Genomic DNA, 23598 nt, shown 5'->3' on the forward strand with positions numbered 1-23598 from the left:
GTAGCTCATCGTTTGGGGGTCTGCTGCTGGGGACCTTGCCGATTCGTTGTTCGCCTGGCTGCTGGCACTGTGTGTATGGTGGATGAAGCCTATAGCCTCATTCGTTGTGCGGTGTCGTATTTATTTCAGGTGCAGCTCCCACTGAAGTGAGTGCGAGCAGTGCTGGCAATTTCATGCGGACCACTACATAATGTATAGAGCAATCTACTTCCTGCTCTGTATACTGGGAAAGGCGCCTAGCGAACAGCTGATAGTTAGGGGTCCCAAATGGTGAAACCCACCAACCCACTATTTGATGCCTTATTAAGATAGGTCAACCTTCTTTTAATTTTTTTTTTATTGTAAATGGGAATACCATCTGAGACTCTCTACCATGACCGTCTCATAGATGGAGGTGCCACTTCTGGGACCTGCCCATATCTCGAATTCGGCCTCTGGCCTTGCTGGGTGCAATGGTTGGGGATGATTGGGACCTAAAGAAATAGTTGAATGGACATCATTATGCTGTTTTTGTAACTCTCATATAAGTCAAGGTGAGTTGTAGAAACTGCCCAAGTTACGGAAATGGCCTAGCTAGTTATGCTACACTGTTTCCGCAACTTCCATTCACTTCTATAGGTGTTACAAAAACAGTGTAGCAATTCCATCTCAGCTGTTTCTGTAAATCCCAACCACCTCTAGCTGCCACATTCAGCTGGACTACAGTGAGTAGGGAGCCCAGAGCTAGAGATAGATGAGGGGCCCAGAGGTGGGACCCACATCTGTCAGATTTTCATGACCTTTCCTGTGGATAATGTCACGAAAGTCTGACGCAAATACCCAAGTAAAGGGGTTGTCCAGCAACTCGCCTTTCCGCAGCTTGTGTGCGCCATTGTTGTTCAGATCAATTCACGTTAATAGAGCTGAGCTGTGACACCAGACAAACCTATTGACAGCTGTGACTTTGTTTCCTGGAAGAACGCTGACGTTTTTTCTTTATTCCTGGACAACCAATTTAACACACTTTTCCTGAAATATCGGAATATATAGATTTAAGTCAAAAAACCTAATCGCGTGTTCTCACCAGATAAGAGATGTTTTTCAGTGCGATCACTGTGTAATCATTTCTAGCTACAAAGTAAAAAGAAGAGAATTTATAATGTGTGGTTATGTATAATCACTCATTTAACAATGTGGTTCCCATTATCAATAGAGCTTTACAGTCCATATGTGACGTCCCGAGATCTTGTAATAATTGTATTTACATCTACAAAATTTCATATCCACATGGATTTAATTTAACTTTAGCCATGCTTGATTGTCGATGTATCGCTGCACACATGTGAGTTGTGTAATACGAACTTGTGTAAACCACTAAGCTAGCATTTAAAGGTGTATTCCCAACATCTCATTCATTCCCCATTGTTCTAGTTAAGCAAAATGGGTCATCTTTGCAAATAGTCGTTTTGCTAAAATGCATGTGTCCAAAGATTTGACTCTCCCAAATACCCCATACAGTTTTGGTTTTTACCTGGTTGGCCTTGGTTACATCCCCAGTAGTCCTCCTTCTAACAGGGCGAGCATGCATACTTTGTCTGCTACGTATTTCAGTGTTACAGTTTGCCTTTATTTGTATGCAGAAAATACAGCACATATATGGTTTTATGTGTAATTTACCAGTGCTTGCTGGTGTCCCCCATGTGGTTCCCCAAACCACTGGTTTCCCTCTTGTGCCACCTACTCCTGAATATAGGGCAGCATAACCTTCATTTACCTTCATCCTGCTCGCTCAGTCACTGCAGGCTGCTCCCCACCCCCTGTCTCCCCGGTTCTGCACTGAGAGCAGGAAGGTGGGGGAGGAGCAGCCTGCAGGGACTGGGAGAGCAGTCGATGTAAGTAGAGCTTATGCTGCTGGATGTTCACGGGTAGGGAGAGGGGAGTCGGTGGTGGCATAAGGGGTAGGGCCATTCAGCCCAGGCCCACTTCTCCCATGGGCCCCATGGCAGTGGCAAAAAACATGGGAGAACACCCTTAAATTAGTTTATAGGCAAATGATGTTGGCTGTTTATATTTTACTAGTAGTGGTAAGTAACATTCGGTTTGGCTTGATTGGAAATCTTCAATGTGTTTAATAATCATCCACTTTGCATCATGAAGTCTGCTGAGTAGCAGGTTATGGTCTGAAGAATTTATATCCTTATGGATAATGAAGTTAATAGAATTTGTCTAAGAGACATGATCCCTATAGTGCCTTAAAGTAGTTGCCCAACACAGAACATTTATTACCTATTCACAGGATAGGTCACTAATGCCTGACTGCTAGGACCAAACCATTCACAGTAAATATAGATTTTAAACGGTGTAGCAAGGAGTATGTGGGACCACCTCTCCAAACTACGACTGCTGTAAGAAGGAACGTGGGTCTAGGGACACTTTTTTTTTGTAGTTGGTGGGCGTTCCAGAGATCAGGCATTTGTCACCAAGCCTGTAGAGTGAATAAGACCTTGTAATGCAATTGGCCAATCATGGATCACTTCTACTATAGCATGGTCCATTGACTGGCACAGTAACATGGGTAATTATCAGTAATGTTCACAGTGGTTTTGCCATTCAGTATGGATAGTATTACTCTACTGGAAATGCTACCTAGCCTTCACTAATGTGGACAGTACAGTGTGGCATATCTGAGGTGACCTCACTTTGTAAGTACCAGGTGAGGACAAAACCTGCTATCAGTGCTTGGATTTGTAGAAGTTCAACAGTGTCATTAGGTTTGGGTATTCAAAAGAACACAGAATTAAAATTACATACAGTTTTAGTTTGGTATATTTTTTGCAGGGTAATTAAAACAATGGCTTACATCCAAAAAAATGAATTCTATGTTTTTGTGGTTAATGCTCCTTAATGGTTGTGTGCCCAACAAGGTTCTTGACCTCTATCAGATGTGGTCAACTGCATTGCTTTCCAGAATTTGTATACTGGATGTCTTCAAACATACTCAAGAATGATCTTTCCAGATTCATTTCAAGCTACTAGTACTTTGCACCTGTATCTTGTTGATATACCATGTTTGGGGAACAAGGGACTTTCAATATATCCCCCAGTCTTCACCTGCATGCAGATCGTATAGGATGGTGGTCTGTGTTAACTTGGTTGTTGGCTTTTCCACCTTGAACTATGTTCTGTACCCGCATAGTCTTGTATATTCTTATTCTGGCTACTATGGACTTGTTCACTTATAGATACAACAGTCATTGCGCTGGTACAGCAATTCTTGTTTAGCGTTCCTGTAACTCTTTAAGAATACAGCTCCTTTTCTGCGTATTACAAAATGCTTAATAAAAAAGAGACATACTTAAAGTAATTGAATTTCACCTAAAAGATGAATTCTGGGAAATTTACCTATCACAAGGTTGGATACTTGGGTGAGTAGTAAATTGTCCTCCACTTTTCTAGACAAGTATAGTTGACCTAGCACTACTTGACTTTCTTCATGCAGGTCATGGTATGTCAACGACTTGGACTTGGTGTTTTTAGCCTTGATACCATGATAAAGTTCAACATCCTATAAATGATATGTTCTGCACTGTGACAAACAGGTCCAGTTTATGCAAAAACCCTTGAAGAGGACATCGAGCCATCTCTGCCTCATGATGAAGACCAATGTAAAGATCACTCCGTGGATATGGATTCCTTAATCTCACCTCAGGCACAGAATGTCCCTCACATAGAAGAGCACCCTTCCTTAGTGAATGTCACTGGGGTACCCAAATCTAAAAGGGATCAGGACTCTCCAGATGGTAAGCTTCCACCCTATATGTATCTACTGCTCTCAATGAATGTGTGTCTTTGTATACTTCAAGTTAAAATCACTTGATTTAGTTTTATGGAGTCTCTTTCCTGCACTGCCCTAATGTTGGGAAGCTAAAACATATTAGGCACTTTATACATACTGTAAAGAGCTATAATGGGAGGGCAGGAGGTGGAAACCTTTTAAATGAATTTTTCAATAAAAGACTTCGCACAAGATTCATTTGGTGGGGGGTCTGCCAACTGGGACCTTCGCTGATTAAAAAGAAATACAAATCCAAACTGCATGTGGCTAAGAGTTTGATGGAGAGATTGCTGCTCATGCATTGTCACATCGAATGTGAATTATGTTAACCTAGTTAACCCTCATTAACCAAATTTAGTTGACTTCAGTTATGAGTTGCAACAGATATCAACATGGGTGACTGCTCTTGCTTAATTATTCAGTCGAGACAGATTTGTTTCATGAAAATTTGATATGCTTTTTGTGCTGTGCGATAAGATTTTAGGTTTCACTACAATGGAGTTTCTGGGTTTTCTCTACCTTTTACCTGCGAATAGGCGTCCACCTATTGCTGAGTTCACATATGTGCTAGGAAAACTCCCAGCAAACGCTCTGGGCCGGTACATCGGTCTAACGTTATTATTTCCCCCAGTCGTCTCCACGACAGCACCAATTGAGATTGCCTCCTCCTGATAGGACAGGAACACACTGAGAGGTTAAAAGCTCCCCCCTTCCCCACTTTCCTCAGTGTCTTCCTGTCCTGCCAGGAGGCAGGATCTCTGAGAGGGGCTGGTGGAGAAGCCAGCCAGAAGCCTACTCACGGGCGGATCGGAGGGCAGTGGGTCAGCCTGTCCTCCCTTCCCAGCCAGACGACTCCCGGGACGCCACATGGGGTGGTAACCCCCGGGCCAGGTTCCTCCCGCGGCGGCCCATGGGGGGTTCAAAGCGAAGCCTCAGTCCCCCTCCTCGTATAGTGGCAGCGCGGCGCTCCAGGAAGCCCTTTGACGGCGGGGGGGGCGGGGCGTCGCGTCACGTGCCCAGCGTGGTGACGTCATCACGCTCGCATCAGGAGCCGCACGGAGGGGGCGGGGCTTAGCGCAGGAGCGCGAAAATTCAAAATAAGGAACCTGAGAGAAGCCAGAAGGTGGACCAGCACTACAGGTCGCAGGGTGTCTGCAGCACCGGTATAGTAATGAGTGCTCCAGCCCCAGAGATAGCTGAAACCTCAGCCTCAGCGGCCGTAAGTAGCCAGTGCGGCAAAAAATACAAAATGCAAAATCCAATGTATTGTATATGGAAAAATTGCATATTTACCCGCAAAAAAAAAAAAAAAATACTTTCCCCTCTTTGTTTGTCAGGGGGATAAAAAAGACATCCCCCCCAGAACAAAACCCAAAAAATGTGTGGAGTGCGGGACGAGACTGCCAGCTACGTACCAGAGGGCTCTATGCAAGGCATGCGTAGCTAGGCTAGTCAAAGAGGAATCGGGGGGATTCCTGGATGACGTTAGGAAGCTGGTGAAGGAGGAGGTTCGATCAGCCCTAACGTCACAGCTGGCGCCGCCAGCGAAACGCCAGAAAAAGGCGTATGTTCCTGACGAGCTTTCCGACTCCGAGAGTTCTATCGGATCGGAGCAAGAGGAACAGGCGGCCGAGGAGTCCTCAGACGATGAGGACTACAAAAGATACCTTTTCCATCAGGACGACTTAACAGAATTAATTAAGTCAGTCAGGGCTACATTAAAAATGAAGGAGCCCAGAGAGCCACGCACCCTGCAGGATGAGATATTTGGGGGACTAGGGGAGAGGCGTAAACATACCTTCCCTGTCCACAAAAACATCATTAAAATTATCCAAAAGAGGTGGAAGAAACCAGACGCAGGTTCCTTCTGCGCTAGAGGGGTAAAAAGAAGGTACCCATTTGAGGAGGAAGTTTGCGCAAGCTGGGAAGAGATACCCAAGGTAGACGTCCCAGTGGCCAAAGTAGCTAGGAGGACGAGCTTGCCCTTTGAGGACGCCGCACAATTAAAAGATCCCATGGATCGCAAAGCCGAAGGCCTTCTAAAAAAATCATGGGAGGCAGCAGCAAGCATACTTAGGCCAGGGATCGCAGCCACCTGCGTGGCGCACACCTTGGGGGTATGGCTCGAACAGCTGGAGCTACACTTAAACAATAAAACGCCAAGGAAACAGATCCTAAATTCCCTACCTATCCTGCGCATGGCAAAAAATTTTCTAGAGGATGCCGCGGCCGAAACGGTTAAACTCTCGGCAAAAGCTGCAGCCCGATCCAACTCAGCGAGAAGAGTACTATGGCTGAAATCATGGTCCAGCGACTTGGCCTCAAAAAATAAACTATGCGCCCTCCCGTTCTACGGTCAGTTTTGGTTCGGACCAGACCTAGACAAAATCCTGGAGAAGGCGGCCAACAAAAAGAAGGGCTTCCCGGACGAAAAGCCGCAGAGAGGGAAGACCTTCTTCCGAACCCCAGGGCAACAGCCCGAGGCCTACCGAGGCAAGGGCAAGACAGGCCTCTGGAGTTACCCCAAGGGGAGCAGAGGGAGAAATATCCTCTTTAATCCCCACCAGGGGGAGCCCAAGCAGAGACCCTGACGCCAGCTCCGTAGGGGCAAGGCTGGGGAACTTTGTTGACCAATGGGCCGCAATTTGCGAAGGCCCATGGATCCCAAAGATCCTACAGCAGGGATACCGGATTGAACTGGTGTCCCTCCCCAGAAGGAAATTCATCATCACAGGAGGCTCAGGGCGACAGTTACACTTACTAAGGCAAAGCGTTCGGGACCTGCAACATCTAAACGCAATATCCCCCGTACCGCAAAACGAGGAAACTCAGGGCCATTATTCCAGGCTCTTCCTAGTAAGAAAACCCTGCGGGAAACACCGCATGATAGTGAATCTGAAGCCTTTGAACACCTGTGTCAAGTACAGGAAATTCAAAATGGAGTCCATCTCTTCAACGATAAAGTTGATTCCCAGAGGGGCCTACATGGCGTCCATCGATCTGAAGGACGCTTATTTTCACGTACCGATCCACGAGGGGTCCCAAAGATACCTAAGGTTCGCAGTGGATTTGGGCAAAGGAATAGAGCACCACCAATTCAGATGCCTGCCTTTCGGGATCTCCTCAGCACCCAGAATTTTTACCAAAATTATGGCAGAGGTAGCTGCCTACCTGAGAAAAAAGTCGATCCTAATAATACCCTACCTGGACGATATTTTAATAATAGCAGAGTCCAGGAAACTACTAACAAAGCACCTAGAGATAGTGCTAGAACTCCTCCAGTCTCTAGGATGGATCATAAACTGGGAAAAATCCAGCTTAGACCCCGACAGGAAGAAGACGTTTCTGGGCATAACGCTCAACTCAGAATCACAATGCTCCTGCCTGCCCGAGGAAAAAATACAAAAAATCCAAAGGCTGGTCAGATCCTTCCTACAGAAACGATCATGCACAATTCGGGAAGCCATGTCTCTCCTGGGAAGCCTAACGTCATGCATTCCCGGAGTAGCATGGGCCTAGGCTCACACCAGAGCTCTACAGGCCTCCGTCCTATCCGCATGGGACAAAAAGCAGTCCTCGCTAGGGACAAAAATGTATATCCCAAACACAGTGAAAACATCCCTGCGTTGGTGGACATTCCCAGCGAACCTGCAGGAAGGGGTTCATTGGCTACAAAACCCAGCCACGCACATCACAACGGATGCAAGCGCCTGGGGATGGGGAGCGCATGTGGGGAACCAGTTCTTTCAGGGCCCGTGGTCCCAAAGGATAAAAGAACAATCCTCCAATTACAGAGAGCTACAGGCCGTATGGCGGGTCCTACAGCGGTTAGGAAACTCGCTACGGAACCAGCATATAAAGATACTGTTGGACAATACCACCACGGTCGCCCATATTCGGCACCAGGGGGGCACAAGGTCTCCTGCCCTGCAAAACTTTTCACAGAAAATCTTCCACTGGGCAGAGGGCCGGATCCTTTCGATCACGGCAACCCACTTAAAAGGGACGCTAAACCAAAAAGCGGACTTCCTCAGCCGGAGGCAGATAGACCCAGGAGAATGGTCTCTCTCCCTGGAGGCATTCAGAATTCTGACCAACCGGTGGGGGTCCCCACAATTGGACCTATTTGCAACCAGGGAGAACGCCAAAGTGGGCAAATTCTTCTCCCTCCGGCCAGGAGATCGTCCTACAGCAATAGACGCCCTAGGCCAGGACTGGGGAAAGGGGCTAGCGTACGCGTTTCCTCCGATACCGCTGATCCCCAGGGTCTTACAACATTTCAGAACCCAGGTATGCACGCTCATCCTGGTGACCCCCTTCTGGCCCAAGAGAAGTTGGTTCGGTCTTTTGACAACATTGAGTGTCCAGGACCCAGTCACCTTTCCAACCTGGACAGATCTGCTATCACAGGGGCCACTGAACCACCCGGGCTTAGACAGACTCCACTTAACAGCATGGCTCTTGAGGAATCCTCACTAAGGGGGAAGGGATTCTCACAAAGAGTGGTAGAAATGTTAATGTCCAGCAGAAAAAAGACGACCCACCTTATCTACCATAAGGTTTGGAGAAGGTTCTCCTCATGGAGACAGGGAAGGGATTCCGGGGATTCTATCCCGAGCATCCCTTTGATCTTAAAATTCTTGCAGGAGGGCCTACAGATGGGCCTCTCTCCAAGTACCCTGAAGGTCCAGGTCGCAGCCCTTAGCGCCATATGCGACACAAAGTTCGCGGACAATAGATGGGTCAACAGGTACCTGACAGCAGCAGCTAGATTACGACCTAGACCCATAAAACTTGTTCCAGACTGGAACCTTAATTGGGTTCTACGGGCCATGTCAGCGGAACCATTCGAGCTGATCGAAGCACTACTGATAAAAATGCTTACAATCAAGACCGTTTTTCTTGTAGCCATCACGTCTGCAAGGAGGGTTAGCGAGCTTCAGGCTCTGTCCATTCGCCACCCATTTCTAAAAATCTCAGATTCCAAATTAATATTTAAAACGGACCCTGCCTTCATGCCAAAGGTGGTATCACATTTTCATAGGTCCCAGGACGTAATAATTCCCTCATTTTTTATCAAACCAAAAAACGAGGAAGAAAAAATCCTAAACTGCCTGGACGTCAGGAGAGCAGTCCTAGGCTACATAGATGCGACAAGCCACTGGAGACGGGACGACAACCTGTTGATCCAGTTCAGTGGCCCAAATAAAGGGAACAAAGCAGCAAAAAAACTCCATAGCCAGGTGGATCCGCCTGGCCATCATAGAGTCCTATAAGGCCCTCGGGAAGGAAATCCCCTTAGCTCTTAAAGCCCATTCTACAAGGGCAGTAGCATCCTCATGGGCCGAACATAGCTCAGCCTCGGTCGAGCAAATTTGCAAGGCCGCAGTCTGGAAAAAAACCCACACGTTCATTAAACATTATAGGGTAAAAGTGCAGCAGGACGAGGACATGGCCTTCGGCCGCAAAGTCCTCTCGGCAGCAATCCCACCCTAATAAACTTTAGTTGGTACGTCTCAATTGGTGCTGTCGTGGAGACGACTGGGGGATAAGGTGGATTATACCTACCTGTTAATCAGGTTTCCAGTAGTCTCCACGACAGCACCCGTACCTTCCCTCCCCTAAATGGATACAAAGAAACTATAGAATATAATATAAAAAACAAATAAATATATAATATAATATAATTTTATAATCAACAAAAAAACCCCGGTTAAGGGAAGAAATTTAAGTTGAGCTCCTACCCCGGCAATTCGTTAGAATCCACTGAGGAAAGTGGGGAAGGGGGGGAGCTTTTAACCTCTCAGTGTGTTCCTGTCCTATCAGGAGGAGGCAATCTCAATTGGTGCTGTTGTGGAGACTCCTGGAAACCTGATTATCAGGTAGGTATAATCCACCTTTTTTGGTTACGGTTTAGGAAAGCTTGGTCTACTGTGCTTCTATGCAGGAGGACACAATAAAAAAGGCATACTACAGGTTTTTTTTGTCTTTTGCTACCCAGAATTCTTTGTTGCAGGCGTAATATTTTTCTTTTATTCTAGTTGTCTGTTTCTGTGAGGTCTCTGCTTATATGTTGTTTTAGTCTGTAGCTTTTAAAACTGTTTGAAACAATTGATATCCTTGCAAAAAGTTGTGCCAAATATCCAGTAATGAAGCATTTTTGTAGGCGAGCTTCACGTCAGCAGTGATGAAGAGCATCCAGCACAGGGTCACTTCGAGGATCAAGAGACCATTAAAGGACTTTCTGTTGACGTGGACTCATTGGAGGGATTGATTGCACCTGAACCAGAAGAGTGTCCTTCTCCCAAGCATGGACAGGGTGATGCAGTTACTGATTGTTGCCTGGTTGAAGATCGATCCTGTGGTGAGAGGCAGTTTTAAATGGTCTTCTATACTTATTTGTCTTCTGTCATATACTTTGAAGCTGTGCTCAATCAGTAACACTTGCTTATGTTGAAAAATGGGCCTCAGCTTTGACTTTTGAATTTGACTTTCCGTTGTGTTTTGGGTTTTTTTTATTGCCAAAAACTGTGTTCCGAGAAATGAAACACTGAGGCTGGGTTCACACGGGACGGATTTGCTGCGGAAATTCCGTGGGGAATTTCTGTGTGGCAAATACGCTTGCGGTTCCTGATCCTGGGATTAGCCAGCCATGTGGACAAGATTTTGCAAAAATCTCGTCCACACGGTGCAGCCAATCTGTTGTAGCAAAGCCCGGCGGAACCGGCAATGCGGCATAGAATTGACAGCCGCAGCACGTCAATTCTTTTTTTTTTTTTTTGCATTGCGACCTCACTCCTCCTATAGAGAAAGAAAGAAAGCCACAATGGAATGCCAGCAGCCGAACTGCTCCAATACTCGCAGCAAAATGCCGCAGGTCTTGAAGCTGCGGCTCTCTTCAAGAAGTCTCGGGGCTTTTCGGTGTGGCCGAGCCCGGGATTTCCGTCCTGTGGGAACACAGCCTGACTGTAAAGACACAAGCCTCAGTTACACCCCTCACCGTCCCTCTCCAAATTGTGTAGCCACAACGGACACTTAACCCAACAATCAGGTGCCACTGTTATGCGGGCCATACATAAAAATAGCTGTCCAAGCAGAAGTCTCTGATCCTACTTTGACTACTTGCACCCCATGCTAGTTTTGGCCTTTGTTACCAAGCCCATTTTTTAAAATCTGGCCTGTTTCACTTTGTGGTGAAATCTTTGGAACTCTATTACTTATTTTAGTGATTCTTAGACTGTTTGTTTGTTTTCTCATGATTTTTTTAATGACACATTTTACTTTATATCCCTGGTAAATTTTGTTTGCGTTTATTTAGAAAAAAGTCCAAAATTTAGAAAAAATGTGGAAAAAAATAGAATTTTCAAAATGTGACATTTTCTGCTTGTAGTGCAGATAGTCCTACCGCAGAAAATACTTAATAACTAACATTTACCGTATGTCCACGTTATGTCAACATAATTTTTTAACTTTCCTTTTTATAAGATGAGCTTCCAGACTTCCGAGATGGAGTGGGAGGGCGCAGTATAGCTTTATCACTGATAGCTGTGACTGGCTGTCACTGATATCGCATGCCTGGAGACCATGCTGATTGGTCTCCAGGCAAAGCTCTAAGATCTGAGCTGTCAATAGACTCTCAGATCACAGCGCTCCTGCACAGTGGGGGAGGGGAGGGCTTGAGGGGTATTCACTACAAGGACATTTAAATTATCCATGCAGAGATAGATGAGGACTGCCTGGATGCTTATAGCCTATGGGCAGTCCTGAAGTGGTTAAACATGCATTTTCTGTTTTGCTAAGCATGCGTGTTTACTGCCCTTAGGCGATGGGGAATAAAGTGCATGACATCACTGCCAGGGGATCATGGGATTAGGCATTTTGAAATCCATTTCAGTTTCTGATTTACACATTCGATTGCTAGTGGATAAATAATAGATGGGACCGTAAATCTTGATGTCAGGTCACCAAGCTATTTTCCTGCTCACTTGTACACAAAAGTGGGATAAATGACTGTCACTGTGTTTTTAGTCAATGACTCGATGGCGAATCACCTAGGGACACAAAAACCTGGTGTGACCCTAGCCTTCATGGGGTTGTCCCATCTCTGCACTGTCTGCTGAGATGAGAAACCCACAGTTGGATTCCCGACCACCGCGGAAGAAGCCGAGTGCAGCAGCCTTACACTGTTTCCATAACTCCTATTGAAGTGAATTGGTGTTACGGAAATGGCGTAGCACGGCTCATTATGCTGTTTGTGTAACATGGGAGTTATGCAGACAGTGTAAGGATGTCACACTTGGCTGTTTCCGTAATTCTGACACCTTGGTCGGGAGTCCAGCTACCAGTTTCACATCTTGGCCAGGAAGTGCTGGGATGGGACAACCTCTTCAGTGTGGTGGTTCACTTTTATACCTTCAGTACCTTTTGGCCGAATGTTCCTGCAGCTGACATTTATTTCTCTCGACTCCACAATACATATGAGCGTTCAGTTCTGCTAAATGTTAATGTGTTTTACATGGGGACAGTGGAGAAAGCTGCATCCAGAACCTCTGTCATTAGCCTGGAGATGGCACTGCCCCCTCCCCGGGTGTCTCCTGTAGGGGCACATGCCACATAGCACACAGATGAGGGCTTGTCGTTCCTTCCTGTAGTGTCTATAGCACATGCACAGGTTTGTACATTGCAAGATAAATGTGTTATGAATTAATATTGCAGACAAATGAAAACAAGAGCTATTCTCTCCAAACAGAGAGAGACCGTAATTTCTCACATTCATCACAATGCCAGCCTTCTGCAAGTTAATTATTACCACATCAGTACGGATAATGGAATTGCGTCTTTGCACATGGCAATCCCTCACTCTGAATCATTGTCTTCTGTCATTTGTAATAGTTGCTATTGATTGCTTATACTATTGGCGAATCCTCAGATATGACAAATCCTGTTCTCCCCGTTCTCTGTTGTATGATGCATGGCATGCTTGGGACTGATCGGCACGCCGCCGCTCTCCTCAGCGCAGCACATCTTGAAGTACTGTATAATGCTGATAACTGAATGCAAGGTGATTGGGCTGTAATGCTATTATGTGTATTTGACCCCTTTAATTCTCACAAGACATTCCATCCCTTTTTATCTTTATCACCACATATCAGATAATTTCCTTTTAAGACTGTAACGAGCCAGGTCTGGATAATGTCAAGTGTTCATTTTGATTATGTGTACAAAGGAGAAAGGAAACAATATGCATTTTAACAATGATATCCATTTTTATTCCGATGCCCGGCCTACTGAGCATCCTCTCGAGATGTGTTACAGCTATGACTTAATCAAATTAGTTCAGGTTGCAGAGAATGGGCTTCACAAATATTGCTTTAGTTGCCATCTGATTTCATTCCGACACATTGGTGACGTCTTATGGTGCAAATATTTGCATTAATGGCTTTTTGTTACCTTTTTGAGTCATTACTGTTGTATGCCATCAGAGAGCTAAACCAGCTATTAGTATTGTTTTTGTATTTTTCAGTAAATCCCTACCCAAAGGGTTAATCCATGGCTTAGCATATTCCAAGCTGCTTTTAATTATAGGCACTGGGTGGCAACAGTGATTAGCCATTGTAAACACAGATTGGCTTCTAAAGGCATGGTACAAAGACGGTGACAGGGATACTCCACTGGGACAATGCAAATGTCCATTTATAGCACCATTACTACTCTGGGGATGAATGGCTTTCTAGTTCGCTGATGAAGGGCTCTGTTGCCATGGAGGAGGACAGAAATATTAATAGACTTTAGTTGGTTCTCTCTTCTGTACCTGTACAGTTTCGTTTGGTTTAATTAGCCTATGTAGTGTAACGCTTGTTACCTCAAGATGGTGGTTGGTTTAGAATATTCTATAGCTGAAAACAGTCATTATACGAGGGGGTGCTGATAAGTCTTTGGCTTTACCAAGAAAGAAACGAGATAGGAAGATGAAACTTTACATTTATTCCACGTACTATCCACTGATGTCAACACACTTCTTACATCGGTATTCCAAGTTCTGTAAGCCTTGCAAAAAGAAGGATTTCGGTAGTGCCTCAAACCAGTCATCCGTAGCAGCCATGGCATCAGAAATGGTGTGAAATTTGGTACACTTGAGGTGTTTCTTCAGGTTTGGAAACAAATGATAGTCGGAGGGAGCTAGATCTGGTGAATAAGGAGGGTGGTCAACCAGCTGGAAGCCTAGCTCCACCAGTTTTTCCGTGGTTGCTTGTGCAGTGTGAGCGGAGGCGTTGTCTTGCAGTACAAGATTCCTTTGGAAAGCTTGCGGTGCCTTTTGGCCTTCAGAGCTGCCTTCAATTGGTCCAAAAGTTCAATGCAACACCTTGCATTGATGGTGGAACCATTTCGAAGGTAGTCCACTAGCAGCACGCCCTCCTTACCCCATAACACAGACGCCATCACCTTAGTGACTAAATTTTGCACCCTGAACCTCTTTGGGCGAGGAGAACCACTGTGCCTCCACTCTTTTGGCTGCTCCTTGGTTTCAGGGTCATACAAATAAATCCAGGTCTCATCCATAGTGACCAGTCGATCCACGAAGTTCTTATCAGTCCAGAAACGCTGACAAATGGACGGGGAAGTTTTCACTCGCATGCTTCTCTGATCTGTTGTCAAACATTTGGGGACCCACTTTGCAGATAGCTTCTTCATGTTCAAATGTTCATGGATAATGACACACACGTTCACCAGAAATCCCCATGATGTCTGCTATTCCTGCAGCTGAAATTGGCCGATTCTCCAGTATGAGGTTGTGCACAGCATCGACGATCTCTGGAACAACAACCTCTCTTGGTCATCCAGGACGTTTCTCATCATTGGTGCTGAAGTGGCCCGTTTTACATTTGGCAATCCAGTTCTTAACTGTAGAATATGAAGGGCATTGATCCCCCAATGTCTGCGACATATCACCATGAATATCCTTCGTGGACTTTCCTTGTAGAAACAAGAATTTTATCACTCCTCTGCTCTCATTTGCTGTGAATATCACCTTAGACTCCGCCATGTTGTTTTCCCGCGTGCCTAGATCACTGTTGCCATAAGCTACAAACACAAAATTTTGAAAACATATATTAGACACATAAGGCTTTCATGTGATGTAACATTCGTTACCATAGAAACAAAAAAAGAACACAAAGCCAAAGACTTATCAGCACCCCCTTGTACATGTAAATATCTCGGTAAACTATAATAGGGTTGACTACTTTTAATGAGGGTGATGGCCAGAATGTGGGTGTTAATGGCTGCCACAGACACAAACCATTTATCAACTTTTCCAACCATTACAGTAGTGATCATTTCAAAAGTTTATCCAGATATTTTGCTATTTCTGCTCCTACTGGCCCAGTGTTTGTTTTTAGTTGGTACAAGTTTAATAATTACTACAGACTGCTTCGTAAAGAGTATTTCCAGCTAGAAAAAAATCATTGCTACATATAAACCTTTTTTGAGAGATTCAAATTTTTTTTTTTAGGGTTTTTTATTTCTAATTCGGTTCAGCGGTTCCTTAATAATAATAGTTTTCCAAAAGTTCTGACAGGAAATGGAAGCCATAACAAAGACGGTCACCTTTTTTTCTGATTCTTTGAAATAAATATATCTGCCTAGTTGTTCATTGATATAATGCTTACCCCTGTATTAACACATGTAAAAAAGTAAAAAGAAAATCCAGTCTTTCACATAGATGTATAGGGCATGCTTAACTCTTTCCAATCCAATTTGCATCCTGGTTTTCCTGGGGGCTTACTGTTTTCTGCCGTTATACAACGGCGCTATCTGCTGGCTAAAGCCAGTAATGCATGAGGTGACATGTTTGATAGGCTTCAACAGCAGAGAGGCTGGCAATATACAGTAAGGGAACCCCAATGGACGTCTTCCAACATCGAAGCTGTACAGCCTTAAATCATAGTGTCTTCAGACGTCCGACAGTGGATTGGAAAGGTTTAAAACTGCTATCAAAAAGTTTTTCTGTAGATTAATGTTGTCATGGCCAGAAAATATCCTCATATAAACGCTTAGCTGATTGTTGCAAAACCAAAAGAAGGAAAATGCAGTAAATTAGTTGGTTGCTCAAAACGAATAACTATCTCACTATTCTGGCGAGTGTCACATTCTGCCAATTTATTATACTGTGATTAAATGGGTGTACTGTAGGGCAGTGTTTCTCCATACCCCCTAAATTATGTATGTCAAAGTATCCCAAGGCAACCCTATGCTGCATATTAAAAGCACAGATGAGGGACAGTACAAGTAACCATGGGGTACATATGTCTCAAGTTAAACACACGGGCAGATTTACTTAGACCAGTGTTTTTTACACCGGTCTAAGTAAAGATTTGGCTGATATGAAGTGCAACAAATGTATTAATAGGCGCACGCCTCTTAGTGCGTTTGACACATATTCGGGTTGTCCATGCGCCAGATCTGAAATTTATGTAGGATATGAGCCGATACAGATTACTCCAGTTCCTAGGATAAATTATAGGAAATCTGACTGGCTGTGAGTTGCCACACCCAGTAAAGCCAAGCCCTTTCCACTTTTTAAAAAAGTGCCAAAACCAGTTTAAAAACTGCAAAAATTCACACATTTTGGTGCATGAGATGCCATGTGTGACTTTTATATGCCATTACCTGACATAAACATTTTAATTAATGTGCCCCTTAGACTTTAGGAGGTTTTTTTAAAGGTGTGCCAATATCAACCGGCAGGCCAACATCTTTGGCCACATATCCATTTCAAAATGTCTCTAGCATAAACATCTGAATCGTTTCGTTGATTTTCGTGTAAAAGTTTTAAGTGAATACTTGAAGTGTACTCTGGCACTTTTGAAAAAAGTGGGCAGGGCTTGGCTTTAGTGGGTGTGACAGCTCATGCACCAACATTTGTTAATTTTTGCAGTTCTTACAACTTTTTCTAGTTCTAAGAGGGGAAAAAAACGGTCACTGCAATTTTTGATTGCTTCATCTTGTCATTTGCCAGCAATGATTTAAAAAATATATTACCGTGGGGAAAATAGTTTCATACCAAATACCAATTGTTCTGTAATGGCAGAATTAGGAAATGAATTAACAGAGGTATGTGATAAAATTAAAAAGAGACTCTCCAGATAGAGCCCAAAAAAGAGTGGGGAATATCCCAGGAGTCTTTTGGATGGAGATCTAGTTAATGAACATAAAATGAAAAACAAAGTGTCACCGGAAATAGGAAAAAATACAATTGTAACTTTTTTTGTTTAGTAAGTATACACTATAAGGAAGATGTGAGCAATTATCGAGAGACACTTACCAATATTGTATGAGAATTATATGATATGAGCAATCATTTCCAAAGGGGTAATTTTATAGCAAGATGGGCTCCAACATTAGGTAAGATTCTTTTTCCGAGTCTTGTTATTTCAAATATTAAAGGGGTTGTCCCGCGCCGAAACTGTTTTTTTTTTTTCAATAGCCCCCGTTCGGCGCGAGACAAACCCGATGCAGGGGTTAAAAAAGAAAGCGGGATAGTGCTTACCTGAATCCCCGCGCTCCGGTGACTTCTTACTTACCTGGTGAAGATGGCCTCCGGGATCTTCTCCCTTGGTGGACCGCAGGTCTTCTGTGTGGTCCATTGCCGATTCCAGCCTCCTGATTGGCTGGAATCGGCACGTGACGGGGCGTTGCTACGAGGAGCCGCTCTCTGGCACGAGCGGCCCCATTCAGAAAAGAAGACAGGACTGCGCAAGCGCATCTAATCCGGCGATTAGATGCTGAAAATTAGACGGCACCATGGAGACGAGGACGCTAGCAACGGAACAGGTAAGTGAATAACTTCTGATAACTTCTGTATGGCTCATAATTAATGCACAATGTACATTACAAAGTGCATTGATATGGCCATACAGAAGTGTATAGACCCACTTGCTTTCGCGGGACAACCCTTTTAACTGGAAGAAAAAAGTTGGATGGTTGCATGTTTTTTTTTTTCTTTTCCGGATGGTCCTAAAATTTGTAAAGCTTGTCACTTTGCAAAGAAATCAAATGGCTCTAGTTCTACAGTTCCTGGTAAGAAGTAGAATATTAGACCACACATGAATTGCAATTCCGCTTTTGTGGTATATTTGATCACATGTGACTATTGCAATTTCAGTATGTTGGTTGCACAACTGCAGTCTGGGCTGATGCTGGAGGTTTTTCTTCTATTTCTCAGCCTGTCTGTCCATGGCTCACTGATGAGGGGCAAACAAAACCCGAAACAACCTGGTCAGACAACTGCTTTAGGAAAGCTGTCTTCCGTCTTTCCAAGCGAAGCATTGCATGGCCTTTTAGGTCTCCTCACGCCTACTAGACTGTCTCCACAAGGAGGAACTGTAATTCTGTATATATAATAAAAGCGTACTCTGTTATTGATGGTGTTGTAGACGGTGCACAAATGACTGCTCGAACTCTGTTGACCTCATATTTGGTTTTTATATATATGACTTTACCTCATTTATCCCACGCTTTGTTACAGAAGAGCCTGAGGACATAGATACAGAAGTATTGGAAGATACCAAAGCAAATAGAAGTGATGAGCGTCCTGTCAAAACTGCAAGTGTTTGGAATGAGGAAACTAAGGAAAAAAGGTACCGCATTTACATAGTCCATCAATCAGCTTTAAAAATTATCCTAAGCTGTCTGCAATTTAATCCATGACAGATGTACTACGTGGCTTCTTATGTAAATGGTAATTGCATAATACTGGCAAATCAGACTCTTGTATAAAGGTATCTTTACACGGTGAGCTCATCGCCCAAATAATTGCTGGCGTTACTCGGCCCATGTACACACAGCCACCAAAAGGGCACGGAGCAAAAAATTGCTCACTTGTCTGAGTCGCTTGGTTTTTAAGCTCTCCTACTATCGACCCGTGTAATCATGCAGTGGTTTATCTCTGACCGCCTGCCTGTTTGCAGTGAATGGAGGCAGGTGGTCACAAGAGATCTTCAGCCCGCTTTGCCTCCATTCTCTAAACAATTGTCGCTCCAGTGTTTAAGCACAAGCGCAATAGTCTGAGACTGCTATCAGGTGCTTACATTCATGACAGCTATGCTGTGTAAAGGTACCTTTAACATATTGGGTGATGGTCAAAGAAAGTCTGGTGTCTTTTTTAGGTTTGTTTTTTTAACTTTTTTTCTGTTTTTTATTGAACATTTTACTAGCTATGTGTCTAAAATGTAACTAAACTCTTTTTTTTTTTTTTGCTTTCAGTGCAATTTGCATCAGAATTCTGGTGCATTTACTGTAGTAAATCTGCTCCATAGTTTCCAAACATTGCAGCTCTAACTTCTGATTTGCTTGTGTATTGACATTACATTCTGGTTACAGTTACTGACTAAAAAGGCGTTCACAGTACTACTGTGATAAAATCTGCCATAAAACTGCAAAATAAGAGATACAAGGAAAGTATGCCATGATATTTAATATGCCTATTCCTCCCCAGACAGCCTTCTTACTGCATCTTTTCCTCGCCAATCTTCTCCAGTCCCCTGGGTACCTCACCGCAAGCCGGTTGGATCCTCTTCTTATGATGCATCCATACTCTGCTGTCTTCTTCCCGCAGGTCAGTGTAGGTTACATTACTAGTGATGTAACGTTCACTGCCTAGGAAGGAATGACTATCCATTGCCAAGACTGCGCATGTGCGCTGTCTCGCTGCGAGAATTCACATACTCTTGAACAGTGTGCATGCGCTGTCTCGGCAATAGTTCGGCGCTTACTTCCTTGTGATAAACGCTATGTCACTAGTGACATAGTGTACATTGCCCCGCAGGGAGGAAACTGCTGAGAATAGAGCTTTGTCACCGGATGAAGAATCGGCTAACTGGAGGTGAGGTGACTCGGGGGACTGCAGGAGCCAGGAGAAGATCAGGGAGAAGAAGATGCAGTAAGAAGACTCCCTGGGGAGGAATAAGTAAGTATAGAATTTTTGTTGTCTAATGACAGAACCCCCTTAAGGATACATCAGTGTCAATACTGCACGTAGAAAATCAGTCATATAAGTTAGACAAACAAAAGTAGAACAGTCAAATATTTGCGGTGTGTAAAAACTGAGGTTAAAGCTAATCTAGGAAGCCCACAATAACATGACGGCACGTTACAGCTAAAGATTTGTTTTACAATTTTTTTTTTTTTTTTCTTTCTAAAATTGATACTTTTCCTTGTGTATCCATTTCTTCATTTTCATTTCTACCTTGCAGTGAGGAAGAAGAGCATGCTGTAGATGAACCTGACTCCCAAAGGGAAGACTCTAATCTTGACAGAGAATGCTCAGGGAATGAAGACGACACAGGTCAGGATCTTCTCTTTGTTTTTTTTTCCCCACACTATATTCTAATATAATTTATAATTTGCATGTCACAATTATGGCTTAAGCAATAATTCTTGAGAATACCTCCATAGTGTGAGACTCCTAGCATTCCACAATTTTCATGTTCTCTTGGTCTTTACAGAACATTCTGCAGGGGATGCGCCCAAAGCACTATTTCAAAGAGTTCCATTACCCTACAACATCGTCACACCAAATGTGTCTGCACAGTCTTCATTTGATGACTCCTTGCCACCTCGTTCTCGCTCTGCATCTCCGGCTAAGACCAAAGGCAAGACCGCATTGTTGATTGGACTCTCAACTGGATTGTTTGATGCAAATAACCCAAAGGTAGGTTTAGTCAGTATAAGTTCTTCTTGCCCATATTCGTGCTTTTGCTCCAAAATAACATCTGCTGTTAGTAAGTGAAACAGCAGAGCAAAATTCTGATGACTTTCTTTTCCGCACAGTATGGAGGCTGCATTGCTTGCCCTCTGGTTATGTTATGGAATGACCAGTGTACAGGGATTACTGAAAAAATGGCAGGAACCTTTTAGTGGGGGTTCAGAGTTCCAGATAGTAATATCCTTTCTACCTTTTAAATATGTGCTCACATCTTCTGACATTTGGCCTCCCTATTTTTTCTCCGTCCTTAATCTCATCTCTGCTTATGACCTCTTCTCCTCCCTCTATCTCTGCTCCTTACGTTCTCTCCCCTCCCCTTACTTTCTCTCCCCTCCCCTTCCCTTACTTTCTCTCCCCTCCCCTTTCTTCCTCTCTTCGATGAACATTTCTTTAATACTCAAGACTAATGCCTTTTGAATGTCTGAATGTACTAAGGCAAAATTGCAAAATCTCAACTTTCAGAATGGTATTTTTTGGGTGTAAGATTACAGATTGGGGTTTAATGTGTTACCACAACTGAACCAGTATATTTTCATTTTCCCAGGACGTCTCCACGACAGCACCACCTGAGATCGCCTCCTCCTGATAGGACAGGAACACACCGAGAGGTTAAAATCCCCCCCGTCCTCCCCTCCTCAGTGTTTTCCTGTCCTGCCAGTAGGCAGGATCACCGAGAGGGGCTGGTGGAGACGCCAGCCAGAAAAAACGTACCAGTGGATCGGAGGGCAGTGGTCCAGCCTGTCCTCCCTTCCTGCAGAGCGGCTCCCAGGACGCCACATGGGGTGGTTCCCCCGGGCCAGGTTCCTCCCGTGGCGGCCCATGGGGGGTTCAATGCGGGGCTCCAGCTCTCCTCAGCGCCGGCGCTTCCTGCCTCCCCTTAATGAGCAGTGAGGGGGGCGGGGCGCCGCACCATGTGACTAACGCGATGGCGTCATCGCGGCAAGCGCGGCCGGCGCTCGGAGGGGGCGGGGCTTAAAATTAAAGGCGCCAAATTAAAAAAAAAAAAGATGAATTTAAAAGGAACCTGAGAGAAGATGGCGCTGAGTGAGTAAGAGCCAGTCAGTGAGTATTGGCTTACTGCCCCAGAGTGTCTGCAACACCAGTGACAAAGCAATGAGTGCTCCAGCACCAGAGGTCGCGGAATGCTCAACCGCGGCGGGAACCGTAAGTAGCCAGTGGGGCAAAACAAGGCATGCATATTCGCGTATGTTATTAATGAATGTTGCATCCTTACACGCAAATTTTGTTTGTCTGCCAGGGGGATAAAAGAGATGCCCCTCCCAGAGCTAAAGCGAAAAAGTGCGCAGAATGCGGCGCAAGACTGCCGGCTTCGCATGTGAGGCCATTATGCAAAACATGCATAGCCAAGCTGGTCAAGGAGGAATCGGGGGGATTCCTCGAGGACGTCAGGAAGCTCGTCCGAGAGGAAGTAAGGTCAGCCCTGACGACTCCTAAAACGCCACCCAAAGGGGCATCAGGGGCAAAACGCCGAAGGAAGGCGTATAGCCCAGAGGAGCACTCAGGCTCTGAGGAGAGTTCGGGATCGGAACCAGAAGAGCTGGTGCTCGAGGAGTCCTCAGAGGAAGAGGAATACAAAAAATACCTCTTCCATAGAGAAGACCTAACGGAGCTTATCAAATCCGTTAGAGCCACACTAAAGATGGAAGTACCCTTGGAACCCCGCACCATGCAGGACGAGGTCTTTGGGGGATTAGGAGAGAGGCGGAAGCATACCTTCCCGGTCCACGAAAACATATCCAAGTTAATACACAAGGAGTGGAAGAAACCCGACACGGGATCCTTCTCCGCTAGGGGGGTTAAGAGGCGCTATCCGTTTGAGGAGGAGGCATGCGCAAATTGGGAGGAAGTACCCAAAGTGGACGTCCCAGTGGCTAAGGTGGCTAAGAGGACAACCTTGCCCTTTGAAGACGCCACACAGCTTAGAGACCCAATGGATCGGAAGGCGGAGGGCCTATTAAAAAGATCCTGGGAGGCAGCTGCCAGTACGCTCAGACCAGGTGTTGCAGCCAAGTGTGTCGCTAGAACCCTGGGGGTATGGCTAGAGCAACTGGAACTGCATATCTCGAACAAAACACCGAGGGAACAAATTATAGATTCCCTCCCTATGCTAAAAATGGCCACCAATTTCCTGGCGAATGCAGCGGCAGAGTCGGTGAAACTTTCGGCAAAAGCAACAGCCCTAACCAACTCGGCCAGAAGAGTCCTGTGGCTGAAGTCCTGGTCGGGTGACATGACATCAAAAAATAAATTATGCTCGCTCCCCTTTCACGGCCAGTTCCTCTTTGGTCCAGATCTGGACAAGATCCTAGAAAAAGCGTCAGATAAGAAGGAAGGATTCCCAGAAGAAAAACAGTGTAAGGAGAGGACCTACTTCCGGGCCCCAGCACAACAGCCGGAACCGTACAGAGGCAAAGGCAAGACGGGCCGATGGAGTTACCCCAAGGGGGGCAGAGGGAGGAACTTCCTCTTCAACCCGCACCAGGGGGATCCAGCCAAGCAGAAGCCCTGACGCCATCCCAGTGGGGGCGAGGCTGCGGAGCTTCGCGGATCGATGGGCCTCAATGGATCCCGGAGATCCTGCAACAGGGATACCGAATCTAGCTGGTATCCCTCCCCAGGAGAAGATACATTACCACGCGAGGTCCAGCGCAACAACTGCACCCGCTCCAGCAGGCGGTACAGGACCTACAACGTCTAAAAGCACTGTCCTTCGTGCCACAAAGAGAGGAGACCTGGGGGCACTACTCCAGACTCTTCCTAATAAAAAAAACCTGGCGGAGGCTCACGCATGATAATAAATCTAAAACCCCTGAACGTTTTCGTCAAATATCGGAAGTTCTGGATGGACTCAATTACTTCAGCAGTAAGGTTGATCCCCAGGGGTGCCTACATGGCATCGATCGACCTGAAGGACGCCTACTTTCACGTTCCAATCCCCAGGGATTCAAGGAAGTACCTAAGGTTCGCACTAGAGATGGGCAAGAGGACAAGACATCTC

General features: G+C 45.1%; 1 protein-coding gene across 3 annotated transcripts in view; it reads left to right on the forward strand.

The window, feature by feature from the left end:
• Positions 1–23598, forward strand: part of NEK1 (NIMA related kinase 1) — a 139461-nt gene that overhangs the window by 97790 nt on the left and 18073 nt on the right. For all 3 annotated transcript variants that reach the window (XM_066573541.1, XM_066573543.1, XM_066573542.1), the window contains 5 exons: positions 3579–3779; positions 9981–10178; positions 18342–18453; positions 20068–20159; positions 20320–20525. In XM_066573541.1, the coding sequence (XP_066429638.1) occupies positions 3579–3779; positions 9981–10178; positions 18342–18453; positions 20068–20159; positions 20320–20525 (809 nt within the window). The remainder of the gene's footprint in view (positions 1–3578; positions 3780–9980; positions 10179–18341; positions 18454–20067; positions 20160–20319; positions 20526–23598) is intronic.

The sequence above is a fragment of the Eleutherodactylus coqui genome, chromosome 7, assembly GCF_035609145.1.
Source record: "Eleutherodactylus coqui strain aEleCoq1 chromosome 7, aEleCoq1.hap1, whole genome shotgun sequence".
Classification (NCBI taxonomy): Eukaryota; Metazoa; Chordata; class Amphibia; order Anura; family Eleutherodactylidae; genus Eleutherodactylus; species Eleutherodactylus coqui.